The sequence below is a fragment of the Antechinus flavipes genome, chromosome 2, assembly GCF_016432865.1.
Source record: "Antechinus flavipes isolate AdamAnt ecotype Samford, QLD, Australia chromosome 2, AdamAnt_v2, whole genome shotgun sequence".
Lineage (NCBI taxonomy): Eukaryota > Metazoa > Chordata > Mammalia > Dasyuromorphia > Dasyuridae > Antechinus > Antechinus flavipes.
Genome location: NC_067399.1, coordinates 569,554,666 through 569,578,541, shown reverse-complemented (window position 1 = coordinate 569,578,541; position 23,876 = coordinate 569,554,666). Strand labels below are relative to the sequence as shown.

Here is a 23,876-nt window from a genome sequence, read left to right as displayed (position 1 = left end):
TCACTTACCCTCATCTGTGAAATGGGGATGATAATACACATATTACCTATCTCACAGAGTGGCTGTGAAAATCAAATGAGATAATGGGTATAAAGAGGCTTTGTAAATTGTAAAGCACTAAACAATCATTGTGACAGTATCTCTAGCATCTAACCTAGCCAAGCCACATGGCAGGCACTTAATAAAGGCTTTTTAAAATGATTGACTGAAATAATAACTGACTACAAGGAAAGCAAGCACTTTATAGCTGGAGAACCTGGACAGGTTTGCAAAGCAGTAGCTGTACATATAAATATATACACACACCTACATACATATACATATGTGTACTGTGTGTATATAATGTCCCAAATATATAGGCAATGTCACCTGTACACACATATGCATACTCACACCTACATTTATGTACAATTATAAAAAATGTGTTCATATGATGTCCCAAATGTATGTAATGTGTGTATATCCCCTCTGTTTATACACACACACACACACACACACACACATATATAGATGTTCCATAAGTAAAATTTAAAATTAATTGAGCCAAGACTCTGAGATATCCTATATTAGCTCATTTGATCTTCCCAGAAACTCTGTGAAGTGCTACAGATATTATTATGCCCGTTTCACAGATGGGAAAACTGAGGCTCAGAGAGGTTAAATAACTTGGCCAGAGATAATTAACAGATAATTAATGTTTGAGGTGATCTTCCTAACTCCCAAGTTCTATGTTCCATTCATCTACTAGGCCATCCCACTGTTGCAATTACTAACAATTAACTGAACCCAGGTCCAGAGTAAAACCAACACTTTATCTTGAGAATACAGCCATGCAAGGAGACCCAGACCCTTGGGCTAATATCCAGAGAGCCCAGTAGTAGAGTTTCCTGGGATTGAGATCCCTGGTAACAAGAAGTTAAAGGGGGTCTTTCTTGCTGCCCTCAAAGCAAGTGAGCTGGAATTTTTCAGGATGGGTGAAGCTGCCGTAAAGAGGAGGAAGGATGGTGTTCTGATCTCCTGCTTTTCCCCACCTATATTAGCAGGAAATGATGCATTATTTGTCCAGGTCCCAACCTCACCTAAAATTTCTCCCGATCCTAGTGACTCAGGTGGCAACGTGGAGCTCTCTGAGGTGAGACAAGAACACAGCTCAACACCGTCCCCACCCTGAGCAGGAGAACAGTGACTCAGAGTTCTGCCCTCCCTTTCTCCTTCCTCCTTAGTCTCAGTCCACTGCCCCCTTCTCAACATAAAGGCCAAAATCCAGCCTCCCACACACACACACCCCTTTTGACTAAGCAAGAAACCTGGTTAAATATTAAAAAAAAAAAAAAAAAAAAACTACCTCCAAGAATGGCGGGGTCTTTCCCTAACTTCCCATCAACTACACCCTAGGGCAAAGGTTCTTAAACTTGGCTTTTGTTCCAGTGTTGAGATGATTACATTTCAGTATGGTTAATTTCCTTTGTGTGACATTTTATTTTACACATTTTAGAACATTACTCTTGAGAAGGTGGGGGTCCGTAGTCTTCACCAGTTACTAGAAAGTCTATAATATAAAAACGGTTAATGACCCCTAGGGACTTAGGGGGCAGGTGAGAGGGGTACTCTCTAGAATGTTAGCTCCAGAGATATCCCCCAACCTGACTCTCTAAAGGTGATCCTGCAAGTCATCTCATGCCCTTTCCCCCTAGCAATTTTATATCAAGTTACAGGCTACTTTGTCTCTTCTCCCTCGGACAGGGTGGTGAGTGCTGACTCAGCAGTGAATTGGGGCAAGTCTGTATTCCGGATGCACTTCCTCTTGCCGGCACCACCCGTCTGCCAGGGCAGGGAAGGGCCCGGGGAAGCTGAACCGGAGTCCACCTCTTCTCTCTGGGCTAATGCAGAGCAACACCCTCACCTCAAAACATCAGGCTGTCCTTCTGGGTGAGGGGCAATCATCATTAGGTTCAGCCCTCAAGAGCAGAATCCCCAGAGGCCATACTCCCTACAGGGAGACCTTTGGCTCTAAAAAGGTCTGAAAGATAAAGGAAGCTAAAAATAATAGGGAATGGATCCCTCAAACCTGATATATCCATAACGCAAGAGCAATTGGGTCTGAGGTGCTCAGAGTGGGCCAAAGGCACATGCTCCAAGCAGAAGCTGTGGTCAGAATTCACTTCCTAGATGTTCAGAGGCCAGATGGCAAGCAGGAAAAAATCAGACTCTGAGTCCGCAGGAAAATGTGCATCTGAGGCACCTTGTTCCTCAGGGTCCGGCCACAAAAGCTCTGTCTGCTGAGGGTGGGCACTCAGGGGGTAAAGGTGCACCACAGATGCAAACTAAGACAAAATGAAACACAATAGGTCTTCTCCCATTACTTAATTCCATCATCTCTCCTATCACCATGGAGAGAATGCTGCATATGGATTCGGAGGAACTGGATTCAAATCTTAGCTTTGTCATTTATATCACTTTGGGCAATGTAAGGCATTGGACGAAAGGATCCCTATTGTCTTTTCCAATTTTAGATGGTATTATAATAATACTAATGGCTAGAATTTATAAAGCACCTTAAGGACTGATAAGTATTTTACTTTATGCTCACATTCACCCTGGGAAATAGGAGCTGATTTTTTAAAAAATTCACTGACCTCTGATTTCAGAATACCTAGAGTAGAAGCAAAACTAGGAAAATGACTGTTCTATTTTTTCTTTCCTACTGCTTCATTCCCAAGTGCTTGACCAGAAATAGTCTTTTTTTAAGTGAGTGGGACTGCTTCAACACTACAGAATTTGCCAAGCAGCCTACACGTCTCTGCTAGGTGGGCCTACGCTGTTCTAAGACTGGTCACTCAGACTGCATTTCAATCTGTTTTTAGACTGAAAGCACCTTTGGGTGAGAACTATCTTTAGTTCCCTATCCTATATAGTATTTAACACGAAACTGACTTTTAACAAATGCAAATAATGGCAAATTCTCAATTATACAAAGTCTGAGTAAAATTAGCTAAACTCCTTGCTTCCTCTCCTCTGCCTTCTGTAGAAATCTTTTGTCTGTCTGTGAACATTATCCACAGAAAATGGGCAAAGACAGGAAAAGGGAAATGAGTTAGTCTGACCTCTTTTTTAAGAGTAAAAGGTCCAATGAGGGAAAAAAAGTTCAATCAAAGAAAACGGGTATTAAATGGCCAAATATAAAGTTTTAGGATTTTTGGTGTATTTAAATTACATTATTGGTACATTGGATTGAGTTTGGGGCCTCGGATACAGCTAGTGTGACCCTGGGCAAGTCATTTTAACTTCTATATGCCTCAGTTTCCTCATGCATGAAATGGGCATTATAATAGAACCTATTTCACAGAATGGTTGAAAGGATGAAATGAAATAATGTTTGTAAAATCTTAAAGCTTCATATAAATGCTAGTTAATTATTATTTTTAAATTATTTGATTATTAAAATTTTTTCCTGCTATTATTACTATCTTCTCTTCCCACAAATAATACAAATATCCTGCTCTCCCCAATTCACTAAGCTCTTGGAGTGCACTAAGCGTGGAATGCTGCAAAGGTAGACCAAAGAATCATTTTCCTAATTTTTTTTTTTACTCTCTGAGTTCTGAAATCAAAGGTCAGTGAACTTTTTCAAAAATCAGCACCTCCCAGGGTGGCTGTAAGGATAAAGTAAAATACTTTGCAAATGCTAAATGTTACAATTGTTATTCTATTATATCTCAATATTTCCTTTGTAACTCTTATGTATTTCATTTTATGTATTTTAAAACATTATTCTGAGAAGAGATCCACTGACTTCACAAGACTGCCAACGGAGTCCATGATACCAAAAGGTTAAGAATACTTTGCCTACAGGAGAACTGTTCGGTTCTGCAAATATGTATTATATCTAGGATATACTGCAACATACTTAACATATATAGGACTGCTTGCCATCTTGGGGGGGGGGGGTGGAGGGAGGGAGGGGAAAAAAAACGAAACATAAGCGAGTGCAAGGGATAATGTTGTAAAAAATTACCCTGGCATGCATTCTGTCAATACAAAGTTATTATTAAATAAAATAAAATTTAAATTAAAAAAAAAAAAAAAGAATACTTTGCCTAAGTAGTTGAACCCTGAAAGAAGACTATCAAAGCAAAAAGGATTTTTCTGAAGTACACCACATAGAGTGTATTGAAAATCCTGTTTTTGCCATAAGCCAATGATATTCACATGGGAGTATTCAAAGATTGCCCAAGAGAGAACCAAATATAAAGCTAAGAAATTTGGAAATAAGAGCAATTTCAACAATGTCTTTTCTGGAGAAAAACCCAGAGACAGGAAGATAAAATTTCAGGAAAATCAACTAGCCTCTACCAGAGCATTAGGAGAAGAAGAGCTAAGGAGCCCTGCAAACAGCACAGACCAAAAGTGTCTTGTCCTTCTGTCCAGAACCTACAAGCATCCCATCAAAGTAGGATTTTCCAAGTTCTATCTTTCTTTCCAAGAGGAACAAAATATAGTTGGGAAAAAACCAAAGGGGGGAAAAAAGAATGAGAACAGAGATGTATGAAGATGACCATGTGGTATTGGTAAGAACTATCTGGGCAAAGAAGGCCTTAGAAAACTATTTTTTAAAAAAAGGAGAAATGCAAGGAGAAATTGAGAAATATCTTCAAACAGAATACACTTTTCACTGTATTCAGTACTACCAAGGGAGAAGTAAAAAAACTCGCTAAAAAACAAGATCTTTGAAAGTACATTATCAGAGAAATACATTAGTCCTGACCCTGGGGAGGGGCTCCCTCATAGAAAGGTTCCTCCCAGCCTTTAGTTGGAATGGAGGAACCGTAAGTCCTTTCTTGACTCCTACTGAAATGATGATTCATTCACACATCTTACCAGTTTGGACTCTGTTCTAATGCAGACATGGCTTAACAGCAATAGCCACCATTTTTTTTTTTTGAAAAATAAAAGGCTTTAATAAAAATAAATGTTAGTTTACAAGAAACTACTAGAAAATATATTTGGCATGAATACAGCTATGTTGGTACAACATTGGATAGGATTATTGACTCTGCTGGTTGGATTTTCATTAAAGCTAAATTATAGACATTTTTTAATAGTTGAGTATAAATTTTGTCTATACCTAAGTTTTCAATGTCTGCTTTAGTTTGAATATCTATGCATCCTGGTTCCATCTATCTTCAACATTCTATGTGCCTGTGACTCTATTCATTGTCAGTGTAACTGTGAATAGTTAACTTAGAATATTAACAAAGAATTATTACATTAAAAATTCCAAATTTGCCCCATGTATACAAATATTTCTTGGAATACTTCTATTCTGTGCACAGTTCTAGGCCTTAATGAGGTTTGGGACCATTAAAAGTAAAAACCAAGATTTTAATTGAATTACATATAATAATATAATGCTGCATTTTATCTTATCAAATGTGAACTGAATAAAATGGGCAAGTTTCATAAATTGATTTTAAATATCATACTTTTGTTATGTAAATCTTTAACATTTTCCCAATCTTCAGTAATCAGATAATAGTCACCATTTAAAAGTGCTTTGAGGTTTCCAAAGCCCTTGGTGTATAACATCTCATTTTGACTTTACAACAACCTTAGGAGGCAGATGCTATTATTATCCCCATTTTGCAGATTACTGGGAAAACTGGGGCAGACAGAAGTGACTTGTTCAGCATCACAGACTAGTAAAATATGCACCACCTGACTGCTCAGGCTTCAGCCAGAGGTGACACTGGACACAAAGGCTGAGGTTATCCCCTGAGCCCAGCTTTCCACTTGAGCCTCAGACACCACACAGTCAGGCAGCCTGCCACTGGCTGCAGGTGTGCCCAGGGTGCGCGCCCAAAGGTCACACTTTGCCAACTTAGCACAGGACTCACTGGCATTTCAACATCTGGCAGAATATAGATAACAAGGTGGAACTAGCAGTAACAAGAGAGGTAAGGAATGGAAGGTGAGGTGGGGCCCAGAAGCCAGTGAAAGTGAGAGACTTCTAGAGCTGGATCTTAACTTCTGTTTACTTTCTCTGAATTTTAGAGCATCACCAGTCAAGGCTACTGAGAACAGGGCAAATAAGGCTCTTCTAAGAATTTTCTTTTGATCTAGACATACCATGTGAATAATTTCTTTAAAAAATGAAGTGCAACAAACATGAAAAATATGGAAATAATGTTTAGAAGAACTGCACATGTTTAACCTATATCAGATTGCTTGCTGTCTTGGGGAGGTGGGCGGAGAGGAAAAAATTTGGAAACACAAGGTGAATGTTGAAAACTATCTTTGTATGCATTCTAAAATACTATAAAAAAGATTTAAGAAAATGTAAAAAAAAAAAAAAAAAAAAAAAGGTAGAATATTTCACTAAGAGAAAGGTGAGTTAACTTAAAGGCCACCTGAAGAAAATGGGCATCAAGGTGCCATGAAGATACCACTGACTCAGAAGAGAAAAGGAAAGACTCCTTTGGAACAAAGGCATCGGGCAGACATATAGACAAGCCTTGTAATAAGTTCCACTAGCCAGAAGGGAACTCTGAAACCAGCATGGGAAGGACCAACAATCCACAGTCTGATCTTTTCAGTCCCACCAATCAGTGACACAGACATCAGGTGCCCAGGATGCAGAGGGCACCGTGGCAGATTCCTTCTCCTAAATGTGCTGAGAATACAGCTTTCTATGCTCTCTGTTTTCCCAATTATAACCTAGGGCTGGAAGGACCTTAGATCCCCCTTAGTCCAGAAGAACTGAGGCCCAGAGAAAGTAATTTATTTTGCCCAATGTCACACAGCTGGTAAATGTCAGTTTCAAAATTACTGAGTTCAGTCCTTTTCCATTCTGGCAATTCTTGGGGCAGCTGGAGATTAATAACTCACTTTAATTATGTAAACAAGTAGCCCTAATAAAACATGTGAAAGCTGAAGAAGCATTGTAGAGACTTGCTCTAACAGGATCCTGAGGTCCAAATGGTCTGTGTCACCATTTTTAGTCAGCACTACTCCTGGTCTTTAAGCTCTGGATAGCAGTTTAGTTCCTGAAGCTAGAGGTTACACATGCAAGGAAAATTCTGTTTCTAATAAAACAGAACTCAAAATTCCAAAAAAATCCTGGAAACATTTCCATTCACCAAGGCAAATCTTTTCGCAAGCTGAGAGGCCCTGACTTGGCCAGCCCCGGCCTGTAGCCCCCACTGTGGGATGGCCCCTCCCAGGCTTGATTTAAAGTCAAGCTGTGGTCTTCCTTCCCCTAACAGTGGTACCACTGGGTGAGGAAAAGGAGTTAGGCTAGAAGGGGAACACATTCCCCGCCAGCTCCATTCCCAGTGCTGAGCCTGCGTCCCCAAGCACGAGGGGTCCCAGGCAGATAGGCCATCATTAACGATGGCAGCAATCCCTCTGTTCACTGCCTGGTGTTATGGTTTGAGACCATGAATGAAGGCCACAGTTTATAATAATCACTTGGATGCCTCGGGAATGCGGAGGTCATTTCAGGGAGGTAAGAATATGGCGAGAGCAGGGAAGCCCGACAGTAGTATTTGAGCCTACTCCATCTCTCCATATCTCTGTCCCTGGTCCATGAGGGAGGGAAACCATGTCATTGTGCCAAGCAGTCCAGTGTGACCATGGGCCCCAAGGGCAGATCCTCTGCCAGGAATATCTAACAAGTCCCCGAGGGAAAAAGCAGGAAACAGCCTGAGGCAACACTCCAGGGGTGAGACTATTCTGTCGCCTGGGCAGCCTCCCATGGGGACCTCCCCCTTCTATTAGAGACTGAATATATGAAAAGGGGAGATGAAAAGCAAAGTGACTAGACGGAATTAGTCAGCAGTGGCAAAGCAGCTGTGCCAACAAGGATGGAGGGGCAACCTGAATGCTTACAGGTGCATGGGGGGGTACATGGTGTAATGTAAGGATTCTTGACCTGAAGGACTCAGGGTCAGTGAACTTGGGCTGGGGCGGAGGAGGGGAGAGAGAAATACAACTTTGTTTTCACTAAAATCTAACTGAAATTTAGTTTTTCCAATAATTTTAAAATATTTTTCTGAGAAGTTCAGACTTCCAGGAAAGTCCACAAACCCTAGGCTGCTGGACTTAGAAATCAGGAGTCCTGGTGCTGATCCCAGCTCTCACATTTACTAGTTTGGGAATCTGAAAGAGAGGTGGCTCGAGATGAAGAACTGACATCCCAAACTGATTCTACTACTTCTAACAAATCAATTAAACTCTGGACCTCTATTTTATGCCCTTTATCTATAAAATGATGCGGCTGGACTAAGTGAACTCTGAGTCCCTGCCAGCTCTAAATCTATAATCTTCTAATGTCTCTGTCTTGGTTCCCTCATTTGTAAAATAAAGCTTACTTGCACAACTTACCTCTTAAGGTTGTTGTGAGAAAAGTACTTTATAAGCCCAAATCGCCATATAAATGTGATTACAAGTAGGAGATGGTGGTGTGGTTTTTTTTTAACACATACATACATATTCACCCAAAAAAGTAACTATATGTACCAATGCCCATGAGTAAATATGTACACCAACTGCCTGGGAAAAGCTAGACGATTGGCCATAAATATGTTTATGAGCCACTTTGTGGAGGTGTGTTCTGTTGTGTGTAAACATGTGCTTACAAGCAGCCTGTGGAGGTGGGCTTGGTTATGAAGCAGCCATCTATATAAAAATGACAACGTTCTATATTCCACAGTTCCTTTCATCAGGGATTCTCAAAGAAGTTTACAGGCAGCATTTCATTTTCTCATAATCCCAACTCTCCCACCCTTTATCCTAACGCAGAAAGGAGTAGGAAAACAGCAAATTAGTTTTCTCTAATAGAGAGAATCTCAATTATTCTATGGAAATAAAAATGGAGAGGGCCTAGCATGATATTGTACAGTGCTGGGATTAGGTGGGAATACTAAATACTATTTAATGAAAATGAAAATGGAGGTTCACACGGTCATTTGTAACAGATCTACAAATGGGGCCAGGTTTCTCTCAAATCAGCTCTTTCTCTTTGTAGCTCTCATTCATCAAGTACCCTGAGGTGCTAGAGACTAACACAATATGTTAAAAGACACAAGTCTCTTTTCTCACAGAATGATAGTATTGCCCTAGAGTTGTTATGTGGTTAGGAAACCACCCACAACCTGTGTGGAAAAGTGGGTGTGGAAATGCATGTGGGTTATACATCTTACAATAATAACAATAATCATACCTTCTTTTTTTGTAGGAACCTTTATCGGTCCCAAAGTGCTTTTACTTATATATCTACCCCAACCCTCAGAACAACCCTCAACATTAGGTATGGAAGGAATGGATGCTTCATGGATGAGAAAGGAAGAGGGAGGGAATCTGAAGCCATGGCGGGGTGGGGAGGGAAGCCATGAGAAAAAGGGAAAAGAGCCCTGGTGGAAGTCACAGAGTACCGTTAGATCACCCTGGTAGGATCACTGTTAGATTGGATTTGCATCTGAGACCGCCAACCTGTAGTATGTGGTTTGCGGGGATGTGGGAGAGAGGGGGCAGGCGGGAGGATTGCCAGGGACTCATTTCTGGTCCAAATCCAGGCGCTAGAGCCCAAATCCTCCCCCCTCCCCAGGGGTCTTCATTCTCTTCCTTGTTCTTGCAGTCCCTCCCCACCCCCACTCTCCCCATCCCTTCTTGGAGAATCAGTCCAATGAAAGGGAGATGCAGAGAAAGGCTATTTCAGAGACGCTGAATGCAGTAAAAGTGAAGAGGTCCTGGAGAGTGCAGAGGGGCAGCAGAAGGGTTTGGAAGGGAGAGGACAGGAGGAGGACAATGGCACGCCAGCCAGGGTAGGGCTGAGTGGGGACCATGCCCAGCACCTCGGCTGGAAGGGGCGGGGAGGCAGCGCGGAGCTGCGGCTCCTTGGGCTCTGCTACAACTTGCCTGGAATACCAGAGCCCCATGTTTATGTGACTCTGACTGGCTGGGCCCCTTTCTCCCCACCCCCCTGGGGCCCGGCTCAGGGCAGGGCTGCGGGGCAAGGGCTCTGGTCAGCATCAAAGGGAGCGGGGGCAGGGGGTGGGGGGATGAGGAGGCAGACTACCGGCGGCCTTGAGTCCCTCTCAAAGAGACCGAATGCGAGAGGAGAGGGGAGTGGGGGTGGGGAAGAGGGCTGCCGAGGGACGGGGAAGAGTTTCACGGACCATGCAAGAGAAAAGGAAGAAACCAAACATGAAAGAGCTTGGCGGGGGCTGAGGGTCCGCCAGCCCTGCCATGCTCTGACCCGGGGGGTGGAAGGCAAAGCTCCCGGGGCCTCCAATTCCCCCAGCATTCACAAGCCGTTTAACCCAGGGGAGAGCATCCCCCTCCCATTCTTTCTCCTTCCCTCTTTGTCACCGGATCCCCCTCCCATTTCTTTCTTTCTTTCTCCCTTCTCTCCCCTTTTCCCCTTCCCCCTCCAGGACCCCAGCCAGCTCCCCCTCCTCCCTGGCTACCGCAGGTTGCACCTCCGGAGTGCGCGTCGCCAGCGGCCCCACTCACCATAAGGCAGGCTGACCCGGGGCACCATCGCTTCGGACAGCGACTTCGGCCGCAGCAGCAGGAAGAGGGCGCCCAGCGGGGCCAGCAGGCTCCCAAAGCCCATCACGGCGGCAGCCGGAGGGGAAGGAGGAGGAGGCGGCGGCACGGAGGGAGCGAGAACAGGAGCAAGCGAAGAGAGGCGGCTGTGGGCTCCAGCTCCGGCTGCAAAACTCGACTCTCCGGCCGCTGCTCCCGCCCCCGGCACCAGCCGAGCCCGGCCCCCTCGAGCTCCAAGCCCTGCCCCAACCTCCAGACCTGCATGGGGGAAAGAGGGGACAGGTGGTGAGCAAGGACTCCGCGCGTGCACACACACACACACACTCACACACACACTCTTCATTGATAAGGATGGAGAGGGATGAGACAGCACACTAACCAGGGGCCACCATTCTCTCTTACACCCCCGCCCCCCAGGCTGGGAGTAGGAGACATAAAGGCTGCTAACCCCGCGGCTCCTCAGCTTCCAGACACTCTGAGTGGAATAACCTAATCCTCTCCTCCCCCAACCTGGAAAACGTTTTCCCTCTGGGGAAGGAAGATCTCATTCCCTAACAGAGATCTGAGGCAGTGAGCCATAATAACACGAGGGAAGGATCTAATGGACACTGAAATATTCATTGATAGACATGAGGCTCAAACCAAAGCTCAGAGTCACTCAATATTCAGATCTATTCCCTAATTCCCAAGCTCCATTCTGTTTTTCTGATTCTTGTTTCTCTGTTTCTGTCTCTGTCTCTTTATCCCCTGTCAGCCCAGACTCTTTCTTTTACCTTTCAAGTAATTAGACAAGGAGGGATCTTAGGTCAGGTTTTGGGAAAAGATAGGATTTAAAAGGGGACAAGTTCCCAGCCCTCTTTCTGGTACCATCCTCTTCAACAGCAGCTATGATTCTTCCCATCCCCCCAATCTCCTAGTTCAGGGGACCAAGGACACTAAGGACTAAGCCTTTTTTGTGGTGGGGACTAAAGTCTCTGTCTGAAGCAATAGTGCTCCAGGTCATGATGCCCCAAATCTAGTTTCCTCAGAGAGGAATTATGGAAGAACTCTTCAAAGATGAGTTGTCCAACAATAGAATAAACTCCCTGGTGAAGGAGTGAACTTTTGTTCCCCAAGAGCTTTCAAACATGAATAGGAAGTTACATAAGGATGACCTCTGAGGTACCATCAATCTCTAGATTCTCTGTCTCCAACCTTCATCCATTTTCCTCTGAACTCCTGCAGTCACTGCAGTCAATAATATCGATTTTGCACTTAGATACTGCCTTGTATTGTTTGTGATTGTTTCATATGTAGTTAGTTTCTCCAACTAGATTGTAAGCTTCCTAAACTGAGGGAACATATTTTAGACTTCTGCATCTTGCAACAGTATTGAATGCTTATAAATGCTCAGTAAATACCTGACCTTATTACTTCAGCACTTGAGAGGAGACTAGTTGATCGGAATATGGCTTGATTGGGTACAGGATTTTATGAATGTGATGTGCTTCCTAACTCCTCCCTACAACCCAGCTCTTCCTTCTGCAACATCTCAGAACAAATGTTCTCTCTTTTCTGCAAGACACTATATCAAATTTAATTAAGGGATACATTCGAGTCCTCCCTCTTGAGTTCACAAAATCAGATGTACAAATACAGGTACAAATACAGTACAGAGAAAACATACAGGCTAGATAAGATGGAAAAGATATGAGAGTTTTATTAGACCAAAACTTCCATGAGTCCAGAGTATGAAACATTTGACAGTCCCAGTCATAGGTTTGCATAATCCTGAGCCTTTATAAAGAGAGCAGTTTCCAGAAACAGAAGGTGATGGTTTCCCTCTACTCTGAAAAAACCAGATTTGGAGCATCATGACTTGGGGCACTATTGCTTCAGACAGAAGCTTTAGTCCCATGACCTTTTTCCAGATAAACTGGAAACTATCCAGAGCAGGGTGACCAGAATGATTCCAAGTCTGGATGGATATACCATATAAGGATCAATTTTAAAAAAGCAAAAACAGGGGATATTTATCCTGGAGAAAAGAAGACAGACTATGACAGCTGTTTTAAAGTGTTGTCATGTATAATAAGGAATAGACTTGCTCCCCTTGGCTCCAGTGAACAAAACTAGGATGGGATTTGCTGAGAGATTTTGACTATGTGTAGGGAAAATTTTTCTAACAATCAGAACTGTTCAAAAGTAGAATGACCGGTTTTGGGGAGTGAGTTTCCCATCACTGCTGATTTTAAGGAGAAGTTGGATGTTCAATTTTCAAAGATGTTATAGAAGGGATGAATTGGGTTAAAGATCCTGAAAGTCCCTTATAAACCAAAGATTCTATCTGAAATGTATGAAGATAGTTATTGTCTCCCTTTAGTCTTCTCTCACTGAAAGACATTCCCAGTCCCTTAAACAATATACACCATCATTTCCATACTCTTTATTTTTAGTCTTTAGTTTCCTCTTCTTCTGGATTAACTCTAATTAACCAGTCCATCTTTTAAGAGTCAATATGCCTGATGTGTTCTAAGCATCAGAGTATTGTAGTACTGTTACTTAGATCCAAGTGCTATATATTTTTTATTAGTTTATGCTTTTTTAAAGTAGCTACATATTACACTGATGATTACAATTGAACTTAACCAAGTCAACTAAAATCCCTAATCAAATGAACTCAAATCAAGACTCCTTTAGCCTATATTTAGACAATTTGTTTTTTGAAGCCAGATGAGGACTTTACATTTCTCCCTGTTAAATTACATATTGTTCATTTCTGTGCAGGATTCATTGTAAATACCGTTCATTTTGAATCTTGACTCTGGCAGCTAACATAACAGCTATCCTTCCCTGTTCTGCCATCTACAAATATGATGAGCCTGCCTCCTATGTCTGCATCTAAAGCAATGATAAAAATGGTAACTAGGGAAGGGTCAAGAACATAGCCCTGTAGAGAGCCACTAGAAACCTCTCTCCAAGATTACATCGATTCATTAATCAGCTCTCTGAGTACAGTTGTTCAACCAGTTCCAAATCTGCCTAACTGTAGTATCATCCAGCCTACATCAATCAGTCAGTCAATAAACATTTATTAACTGTGCCAAATGCTGTGCTAAGTGCTAAGGATGAAAAGAAAGTGAAAACATAGTCCTACCCCTCAAGGAGCTCACAATCTAACAGGGGAAATAACATGTAAATTAATATATACAAATAATGGATAAAGAGGAAATAATTGAGAGAGGGAATAAACTAGAAATAAGAAGTATTGAAAAAGGTTTCCTGTGGTAGGTGGGATTTTAGTTGAGATGTGAAGGAAGCAAGGAGGCAGAAATGAGGAAGGAGAATACTACAGGTGAGGGATACAGCAAGAGAAAATGCTTGGGATTGGGAAATGGAATGTCTTGTTTATGGTATAGCAAGGAGGCCAGTGTCATTAGGTCAAAGAATACACAGGGAGGTATAAGATATAAGAGTAGAGAAGTTAATGGGATGAGTTATGAAGGGCTTTAAATGCAAACAGATTTTCCATTTGATCCTGGAGATGATTGGGAACTACTGAATTTGCTGAGTATGGGAATGACACAGTTGGACCTCCATTTTAGGAAATCACTTTGGTGGCTGAAAGGACACAAGTCACTGGAGTGGGGAGAGACTTGTGGCAGGGAGATCCACCAGTTGGTTATTGCAATAATACAGGCTTGAAGTGATGAGAGCAGTACAGAGGAGAGAAGGGGCATAACAAAGTCTTGGCAACAATTTGGATTTAGGGGTGGGGGAGGAGTCCAAGTCACTCCTAGAGTGCCTGGGGGACTGGGAGGAGGTGGGAAGGATTTGGGGGAAAGATAACTGAGTTACGTTTTAGACATGTTGAGTTTAAGGTATCTGGACATAACAGTCCTACATCCTCCACTGCTGTCAAGATATATATATATTTGTGTGTGTGTGTATGTATGTGTGTGTGTGTGTGTGTGTGTAGATAATCCTATCACAAAAAAGGAAATGAGATTCACCTAGCATAGCTTCTTTCTAGGGCATGGATGCTAGTTCCTTGGGATGCCTGCATTCTTTTCTGGGACGTCAGGTCCTTAAGTGCCAATCACTTTAATGTTTATTTTATCATTCTTTCATTAATTATTTAAGTGACTTGTGGATGCACCTAATTAGATTGAAAGGGTTTTGAGTGCCCAGGACCACATTTGACACTTCTTTTAAATCCCCCACAACACCTAGCATGATGCATACAACTAGCATTTATATAGAGCTTTAAGGTTTACAACGCACTTGACATGTTATCTCATTCAATTTTCACAGTAATGCTGTGAAGCAGGTACTATTATTATCCCCATTTTACAAACAAGGCGATTGAGACTGAGATTGCCTAGGATCACACAGAAAGTAAGGAAGGATTTGTATTGAAAAATTTCTGACTCTAGGTCTGGTACTCTAATCCTTACACCATGTAGCTCCCCGCATGCAGAGGTACACACAGACACACAAATATATATGTGTGTGTACACACATGCATGTGTGTGCATGTGTATAGATATATACATATGTATATATCTATTTATCTATTGGCAGCTAGGTGGTATAATGGATAGGCACTTACCCTAGAGTAATAAAGATCTCAATTCAAATTCTTCCTCAGACTCTTACTGTGTCACCTTTTTATATATCACCATATCATACACACACACACACACACACACACACACACACACACATACATACATATGTGCCCAGGATTATAAGTTGAATATATATATGTATATTATATATGTATTTATATACATGCAAGTATTTTCTCAACCACTCTCCAAGTTAAAGGCATTATCATTTTTCACATTCTAGCACCTAATACAGTGCTTTGTATATAATAAAAACTTAATGATTGCTTAATTACTGAACCAAATAATAGGAACCCAATAGAAAACTATAGAATAAAAGAGGTGAAGGTTTTAAACTCATGGTTAAATGTGTGTATGTGTAATATAGTGACATCATGGTACCAAAATCCCTTTAAGCTGTGTTGTTTTTATTCAGTATGCTCATTTGTCTTTCCCACTAGCCAAAGAGAAAAAATCTCTGAAGAGATATTTCATGGGTTGCATCCCACAGCCAGCTCATACTATTCTCAACTGCCTGTGGACTCCCCCACTCCAGTGACCTGTGGATTCCTTCTACTCTTTCTCAACCACAACACTGTTTATAAGGATCTCAGGAAGTGGCAGGGAAGGGGAGTCATAGAAGGGGAGTGAGCAAATTAGTGTTGCTGTAGTTTTCTCCATCCTTACAATACATACTCTGGGGACTGAATGGGGCGGAAAAATTCCTGAGAGCAATGAACTCGAGCCACGCTAAGGCCGAGCCCTGACCTTCCTCTAACTTTACGTCCTCCTCTCAAACCCATACATGCAACTCTCACCATCACAAAGCCCTACATGCAACAAAATACAAACTTTCACAAATGGACCTACTCATTTACACATATATGAAAAACAGAGGAAAAGGGAAAAAGTAAGAGGTTAAAGAAATATGTGATCTGTGAAGTAGGGACAGGGATAGAATAAAAGGGTGAAAAAGAAAAAAGACTACAAGATTCATCAGTATTAATAATCAGAAAAAATGTGAGCAATTATAGAATGGGGGAGAGGTTAAAGGGAAAGGAGAGGGAAAGAATAATGGCCAAAAATGAAGAGAGATGGGAAAATAAAGCAGAGATTATTGAAAGAGTGGAAATTCAGCATAAATCAAAGGAAAAAGAGAAGAGCAAAGAAAGGAGAAGGATATAGAAGCACAGGGATGAGGAGAATATCAATAAAGGTCACATTTATGGCAAGAGGCATCTTGGTGATAAATATTCATTAAGCAGCCGAAGGGTAAATGGCACTTTTCCAGTTAATGTGCACTATGAGGAGGGGGTGGGGGACATGTTCAAAGGCTGGAGAAACGCTTGAGTTCTTCTTGATTGTAGGAGTGGTTGCTAACGAATTGCTAGCCGGGATAACAACTCTTATGTCCACCTGATCCCCAGTAGAACCTGCTCCCACAATTCTGCACTACTCGTTTCCTTTTGGGTTCTGACTCCCAGCACTGCAGAGACACTAACGTGGGGGTTTGGAAACACTGATTTTTCTTTCAATGTTTCTTCACTCTCTCTGCCTCTCCACCTCACCAGGCCTAATGGAGCTCAAGCCCAACCCTCTCCAGCCCTTTCTTCTGCCCCGAGGAAAAGACCCGGGCTCCTCCCCACTCTCTGGGCACCAGGCTGGCAGCCTGCCCAGCTGGGCCCCAGAGACACGAACTGGCATTCAGCCAATTTTTTCAGCTCCCCGGGCTCTGGCCCGCTGCCACCTGCACCACCCCCTGCAGCACCCCACCCCCTCTTCCCTAATGCTCGCCAGGGTGCAGCTGTGGCCCTACACCACCTTCCAAGAGTAGCTTCCTTTGCCCTGGTCTCCCTCCCTGGGGGATAGGGCTGGAACTGAGCTACAGCATCAGTCTCATTCTGCAAAGGAGGTCTGGGTGACACACCCACCTACTGTGTGCTTTTGAACCAGCCAATGGTGGGCAGGCCTAGGGCACTGCCACTTCCTCAGAGCAGAGTGCCCTCTTGGGTATCCATTCAGAGCTTCAGAACTAATAAGGCCTAACACTCAATCTGATAGACTGCTTTCTAAAAGGCATGAATCAGAAGGTGCCAGTGGTCTCATCTGAGTCCCCCTTCACTGCATCTCCGCTTTCTCTTAAACCCTACCCTCTGCCTGCCCCCAACCCTCTGTCCTTCTAAAGTTATTCCTAGTCTTAGAATTTCTTAACAAGATTTGAAGTCAAAGGACCTGGCTTCAAATAGTAACTCTGCCACTTAAAGTCTGTTTAAAATGTTAGGTGCTTTGGAGAGCTCACTTTCCATTTCTGGGCCTCCGTTCCCCCTCTATAAAAAAAAAAAGAGGTTCTAAGGAGAGAATTCCAAACCTCTGGTCCTCTGATAACAGCTGGATTTACACCTAGCTCAACCCCAACAATCCCCACTCAGTCACCTCAGGTTGAATTCTTCCTTCTTTGGTCCTTAGGTTTAAACTCCCCCCCTTAATCTCAGGGGTTTCTCCCTCATTTGGGGGTGCTAAGGCCCAAGTAATTTTAGAGGAAAGGAACCGGCCCGTCCAGCTTGGTGCAATCAGCCTAAGGTGCTGAGGGAGCCACGGAGTCACCCCCGCTCTGGGCCAGGACCTGTTCAAACCTGAGCTGGCCACTCCCAGGGAGGAGAGCCCCCACCCCCTACCCCGAGGGGTTATGGTGCAACCTTCAAAGTGCGACCTGTCCCTGCGCCAACAAGGAGCAGCCACCCCAAGAGGGGTTGTGTGCCTGCCTGCCTGCCTGCCTGCTGCAGAGGGGATGGCGAGGGGGAGGAAACAATTAGCCTGGCTGGTGCCTGGCGCCTGCTGCCCCAGAGGGGCACCTGGGGTGCCCGCTGCCGCTCTGACCTGCTGCTGAACCACAGGCACCTCACCACGCATCAGAGTCCTCCGCAGGGCCCTCCTGGAGTTACCACCGGGGTGAGCTCCACTATTTCTCAGGCTTTAGGAGGGCTGAGATCTTTCTCTTTCTGACAGCCCCGTTTCCCCCCCCTCAGGCCCTACTCCTGACCACAGACACCTGGACATTGCATCATCAAAGGGGAAGGGATGCACCAGAGCCCAGCCTTCCCACAACTCCAGAGCCAATCGGTGCCTTTCCTGATCCCCAAGTTCCCTCCCACTGTCAACTTGTCCTTTCCTACATCCCCCCCCCCCCCCCAGGCAGCACAGTCACTCACAGAGAGGGGGTGGGGTCCTCTGACCCCTGGGTTTTCTCAGTCACCTTAGGTCACCCAAACTGTGGCTTTAGTTATCCCAAGAAAAGACCTGTTCTTGGGTAACACACAAATCAATAGAGAAAGCTCTGCCCTCTCTGGGATGGCCTTGGAGCGGGCAAGGGCACTGGAAGGAGGGAAGGCTGCCATTTATCTCCTCTATTTCTGAAGGCTAGGCAGTAGCCCTGAACTCTCCATGGTGACTGACCCTCAGAGCAGGAATGTCCCTCTCCCAACCCATTTGCTGCCACCAAAACAGTGGCTCCAATAGCAAGGGGGAAGGTATTCTCCCTGTGTGAAGGTACCCTAACCAAAGCACTGAGTCTGAGCAGTATCTGGCCTAAGAGCGGTGCTCCAGACCCCCTTATGCTGCCTGGAAATGGCACTCCATCCAGCCTTCGCATCTGGGGCCGAATAACTCCCAAGAGTGAGTTCTGAATGGATTAGCATTGCATGGTGTCCTGAATCTGGACTAAGTGAGAAAGGGAAAAAAGATGCACTGGATAGATGTCCTTTGGAGCTATCCAACATTCACACCCATCTTTCCAAATGTTCTCATCTCACAAGGATCCAGCTAAGCTATTCAGAAGCAGGGGAAGGGAAGGAGGGAAGGAGAGAGGGAAGGCAGTAGACATACTGGAGAATCTTACCTTTCTTCCTGCAGAGAAGAATTTCTGTAATTACTTCCTTGGTCTATCCACTACCTGCTGAAACCAGACAAAATTCTGTCAGTCAAGTGAGAATTGAACTTTCTCCTAGCAAGGCAAAGCAATGCATTCCATCACCACAAAGTATTAATATGTGAAAAGGATAATAAGACACATCGCTTTTTGTCCTTCAGGGAATTCCTTCCCCCCAAACACCCAAACTATCATATGCAAAAAGGCTTAAGTATAATCAGGATTATGTCCCAAATTGCATCATTATACTTCTGCTTGTAGAACAGGAAAATGTTGGCTACAAAGACAAAGTTGTTTTGGATCATGTCTGATTCTTCCTGAACTCTCTTAGGGTTTTCTTGACAAAGAAACTGCAGCAGTTTGCCACTTTCTACTCTAGCTCATTTTACAGATGGGGAAACTGAGGTAAACAGGATTATATGGCTTGCTCAGGGTCATACGGCTAGTGTCTGATGCTAAATTTGAACTCAGGAAGATGTCTTTCTGACTCCAGACCCGAACTCTATTCATTAGCGACCCTTTGTAGATAGGAGAGCTGAGTTCAAATCCTGGTTCTATCACCGTGGGACCTCAGACAAATCACTTAAATCTCTCTAGGCATCAATTTTCTTATTATAAAAGAAGGAGATTGCATTCAATGATCTCTAAGATCCCTTCTAGTGCTAAAATTTATGATTTGAAGATCTATGATCTTAGAAATCTCTCTACAATAAAACACAGTCCACTAAGATCTCTGGAGATCTATAATTCCCTATTCATTTCAGTTTTTGTTCTAATCTCTGAGATCAGGATGTGTCAGAGTATTCTTTCCATCGAGGGTCCCAAGAGTTTTGTGGATTAAGCTTAATCATATTTAATAACTAGGTAGGATTGGGTGAAGAGGTTGAAATTTGAAGACCTTTTTCCTACAGAGCTGCATCAGCACATGTTCCCATGACTCAAAAACAAAACAAGATAAAATACAATTAAACTTTTTAAGCAGGCTGGAATAATGCTGCTTTAGGCCCATTTCCTGAGCTGTTTTGGTTTCTGAGTCACTTTAGAATGGTCCACAGAATATTCCTTGCTTTCTTCCCTTATTGTACCCTTAATTTTTTTTTCAAATTAAAGCTTTTTATTTACAAAACATATGCATGGGTAATTTTTCCAACATTGACCCTTGCATAACCTTCTGTTCCAAATTTTCCCCTCCTTCCCCCTATCCCCTCCCCTAGCTGTCAGGTGGTCCAATGCATGTTAAATATGTTGAAATACATTTAAATCCAATATATGTATACATACAGTTATCTTGCTGCACCCCTAACCTTTCAAAAGAAATTGTACTACTATCACCACCATCACCTACCACTACTAGGAAAAACTAAGGACTTACTTTGATGCAGCATTTTAAGGTTTACAAAAGCACTTTCCACAACAACATGGAAACTCTATACCATAAGGACAATGTGGGTATTGAAATCCAACTTCTCTGCTTCGGGGCAACTAAGGAATTTTCCTGGCCCATACAAATGCAGCCTCAGTGCCTTTGGAAACTCCAGGCATTTTTGAGTAGTGCCAAATGATTGGCTGCTCTGGGGATTTATTAAGAGCTCTGTTGTTTAGCACTGCACTCAAGCAAAAGTCCTTGGGCATGGAACCAACACACTAGGGAGAATGAGGAATGCCCCCTCTTTTTTCGGCTATCCCCAAAGGTGTCACCTTGAAGAGTAAAAATGAAGGCTCATTGCAGGATATTCTGGTATCCTCATCTCTCCCCAGGGGGATATAGCCTATCATCAACTACTTAAACCCCAGCAGATCAATACAAGCAAGAAATATTAACGAATTCCTAGAGCTCTCCATAATTAGAAAAGGAATGACACTCCATTTTGCTGACGTGGTCCTTTATGCTTGACAAAGAACTTTCACTTACTCTCCCCACAATGACCCTGTAAAGTCCTAGGGTACATATTATTCTTCCCATTTTATAGAGGAGCAAACTGAAGCTCAGAGGTGAGTCAGGTGTCTGGCTCTCTAGGCTAGGTAACTATTTATTGTACTTGGTTAGCCTTGGAAATCTCTGAGTCTTGTTTTCTCATCTATAAAATGAGGGGGTTGGACTAGCTAGCTACCTCTAGGGTTCCTTACGAGACTGAAATCTACGTTCCTGGAATTCAGCACTGTTCCCTAGATTCATCCCCACCTTGTGTCCACACGTCCAGGCCCAAAGTTCACTCTTCCACCCAAGCTCAAGGAAGGCAGGAATCAGCCAGTTCCCCACCATTTCTGCCATTTTTGGAGACAGACACCAGCGAACGTATATATGCACACCCTGGGTAGATTTCGTCTACCCAGACTGCAGTCCCGCGCCTGCCTCAGCAGCGGGACGCCCCTCTAAAACCGCTCCGTCCCAAGGCAAGCGCCCCGTCTGGCTTGACCAGCCTCACTATCCTGGTACAAAGCTCTGTTCTAATGGATTAGGAGCTTGGCCCCCGGTTGCCATGGGAACGTGGGACCAGCCTCAGGCACTGCCTTAGCAACTGGGTCACACAGAGTACCCCGCCTGCCTAAACCCACCCTTTGCTGGGGATCGCCCCCCTGGTGGTCTCCACTTCAGAGAGGCCCCAGGGAAAGGGAGCTGCGGGCTAGCAGCCTCGTTAAATCAGCCCGTCCTCTGGAGCGAAATCAGAGCTGGGACAGAGGAGGGAGCAGCTGGCAGCCCAGGGGCGGGAGGGGCGGGCGCTAGAAGAAAGGGGGGACTAGGAGACTGGATGCACTCCCCAAATGCTGGAGTCTCCGGGAAAGCCCAGAGCCACCCAGTTGAAAGACGGGCTTTTTCTCCGTCCTTGCAGCCGGAGGAAAGGCCAGGCGTTCTCCGGACCTGCACCCCTCCCCCCATTCCCAGGAAGAGAGTACCTGATCAAGGAGGAAGCTGCTTCCGTCGGCGGGGTCTTCTCCCTGCCTCGGAGACTCGGCCCGGCTAGGAAGCCCCCTCCGTCTGCCCCTCCCCCCACGCCAGCCCCTTGCTCGGGGGGAGCGCTGGGCCCCTTTCTTTGGATAATCCACGAGAATTTGGCTTCCCCTCAGCATTCACCGACTCCTGTCTCGGGAGCGCCTTCCCTGCTTCCTGTCCCTGTAGAGGAGTTTGGCTGTAGCTGTTCCACCCACTAGTCCTGTGGGTCCCAGGAAATGCAGGGCCCCGAGCCAAGGCTCCACCCCTTCTCTGTTTACGGGATGCGTAAGGTGGCTCTGGCTCTCTCCTCTCCTCGGATTTACTACCTCGTCAGCGTTCCAGTTTTTATCTGGAAACTGAAGTGCTTTTCCTGCTGGGGCGGGGGAGGGGAGAGGGGGGAGCGCGCCTTTCGGGGATCCTCAATCGCCTTCTAGTTACTGAGGGAGAAACGGGGTTTAGGGCAAACGCGAGGACGCGAGGCAAGCTAATGGCGCTGAATCTCAGCAGCCCAGGTCTGGCTCCCGGCCGCAGGTCTGGCTCGCCTGTATTCTGCGGGTCTTTCCGTGCCCCTCGTCCTGGGTTTTTCTTCGTGCCGTAGCCCGTCTGTGGGTCGCTTCCATCGGGAGCCAAAGAAACTGGCCAAACGAGCCGGCTTCGGTTTTCCCCTGGGTTCCACCTGCCCTCCCCGCTCCACCCCGCTTCCATTACCCGGGACCTGAGAATAAAGGTGAATCCAGTGACGTCGGGGAGGGCAATTCTTGGGTCACATTAATAAGTTTGGTAAGAATGGAAAAGACCTCTGGATTTGTGGTTGGAGAGGTTGGCACACGGGACCTGAAGTCAGGAAGGTCCGAGTTCAAACGTAGCCTCAGGCACCTCCTGCCATGTGACCCCCCCTCCCCCACTATATTTGCCTCAATTCACTGGAAAAGGAAATGGCAAACCACTCTTTACCAAGAAAGTCCCAGGAACAGTGTGGGAGTGCGATAGTCCCCAGTCACAAAAACGCAGAATGAACAATAAACTCATTTGCCCTTTGAAGTAACAGGTGGAGAGGCATCCAGGTACTTCTGGACCTGAGGTTAGGAAGACCGCAGATTCAAATCCAAAATCTAACACTTTCTACTCATCTTTAAATGAGAATTTCAAATTATCGTAATAGTCATCTGCCAGACTCAAATGAGATCACATACAGTACTTTGTAAACTTCAAAGCGCTGTTTTTTTTTTTAATTTATGGAATCAAACAAGCATTTCCATAAGATAGTATGTTGATTTTACTCTTAAATCCACCAAAATTATCATATCAATTTCTATTTTCTTTTCCTTTTGTTGTGGATTTGCTTAACATAATATAATAAAAAAGATGATTGCACTTGAAATGGCAAATCTGCTAAGTACAACTCCTAAATCCACCAAAATTATCAGGTCAATTTCTATTTTCTTTTCCTTTTGGTGTGGACTTGATTTCAACTGTAGTTTCTTTTACTTTTGATGTGGATTTGTTATTTCTATGGTATAACAGATATCCTCTGCAAATGCAGATTGGCAACTCTTTGGCAGTTTTTGATTATAAAAAGCTAACCAGGCTCAGGATTCACAAAGCTAGTGCTTTTCAGAAGCTTGACTAGTATCCTGGTCTTTCTAATGGAGATCGGCCAGCCTGCCATGCTCACAGAATTCCTTCCTGCTGTGTAAAAATGTCATTTAATATATTAAATTGCTTTACTTCTCTGGGGTTGATGCTCTTTGGGATCCCTTCCTCTCCTTGATCCTAATGATTTTTAAAACAATCTCTTACTGATGATTTGCCCAATAACCTTAGATAAGACACTTGGTTCTGTGTGTCCTTGTCCTTTATCTTCTGAGTAGGTAATAACATG

At 44.1% G+C, this 23,876-nt stretch overlaps 1 protein-coding gene across 3 annotated transcripts in view; it reads right to left on the bottom strand.

Moving 5' to 3' along the window:
- Positions 1-22,192, bottom strand: part of SEMA4B (semaphorin 4B) — a 38,283-nt gene extending 16,091 nt beyond the window's left edge. The window contains exons 1-3 of one of the 3 annotated variants that reach the window (XM_051981099.1): positions 21,958-22,192; positions 19,033-19,089; positions 10,513-10,806 (exon numbers count right to left, since the gene is read on the bottom strand). In XM_051981099.1, the coding sequence (XP_051837059.1) occupies positions 10,513-10,615 (103 nt within the window). In that variant the 5' untranslated portion in view covers positions 10,616-10,806; positions 19,033-19,089; positions 21,958-22,192. Of the gene's footprint in view, positions 1-10,512; positions 10,816-19,032; positions 19,090-21,957 lie in introns of those variants that run through there. The other 2 variants (XM_051981100.1, XM_051981101.1) reach the window with 2 other exon arrangements.
- Positions 22,193-23,876: the final 1,684 nt, after the last annotated feature.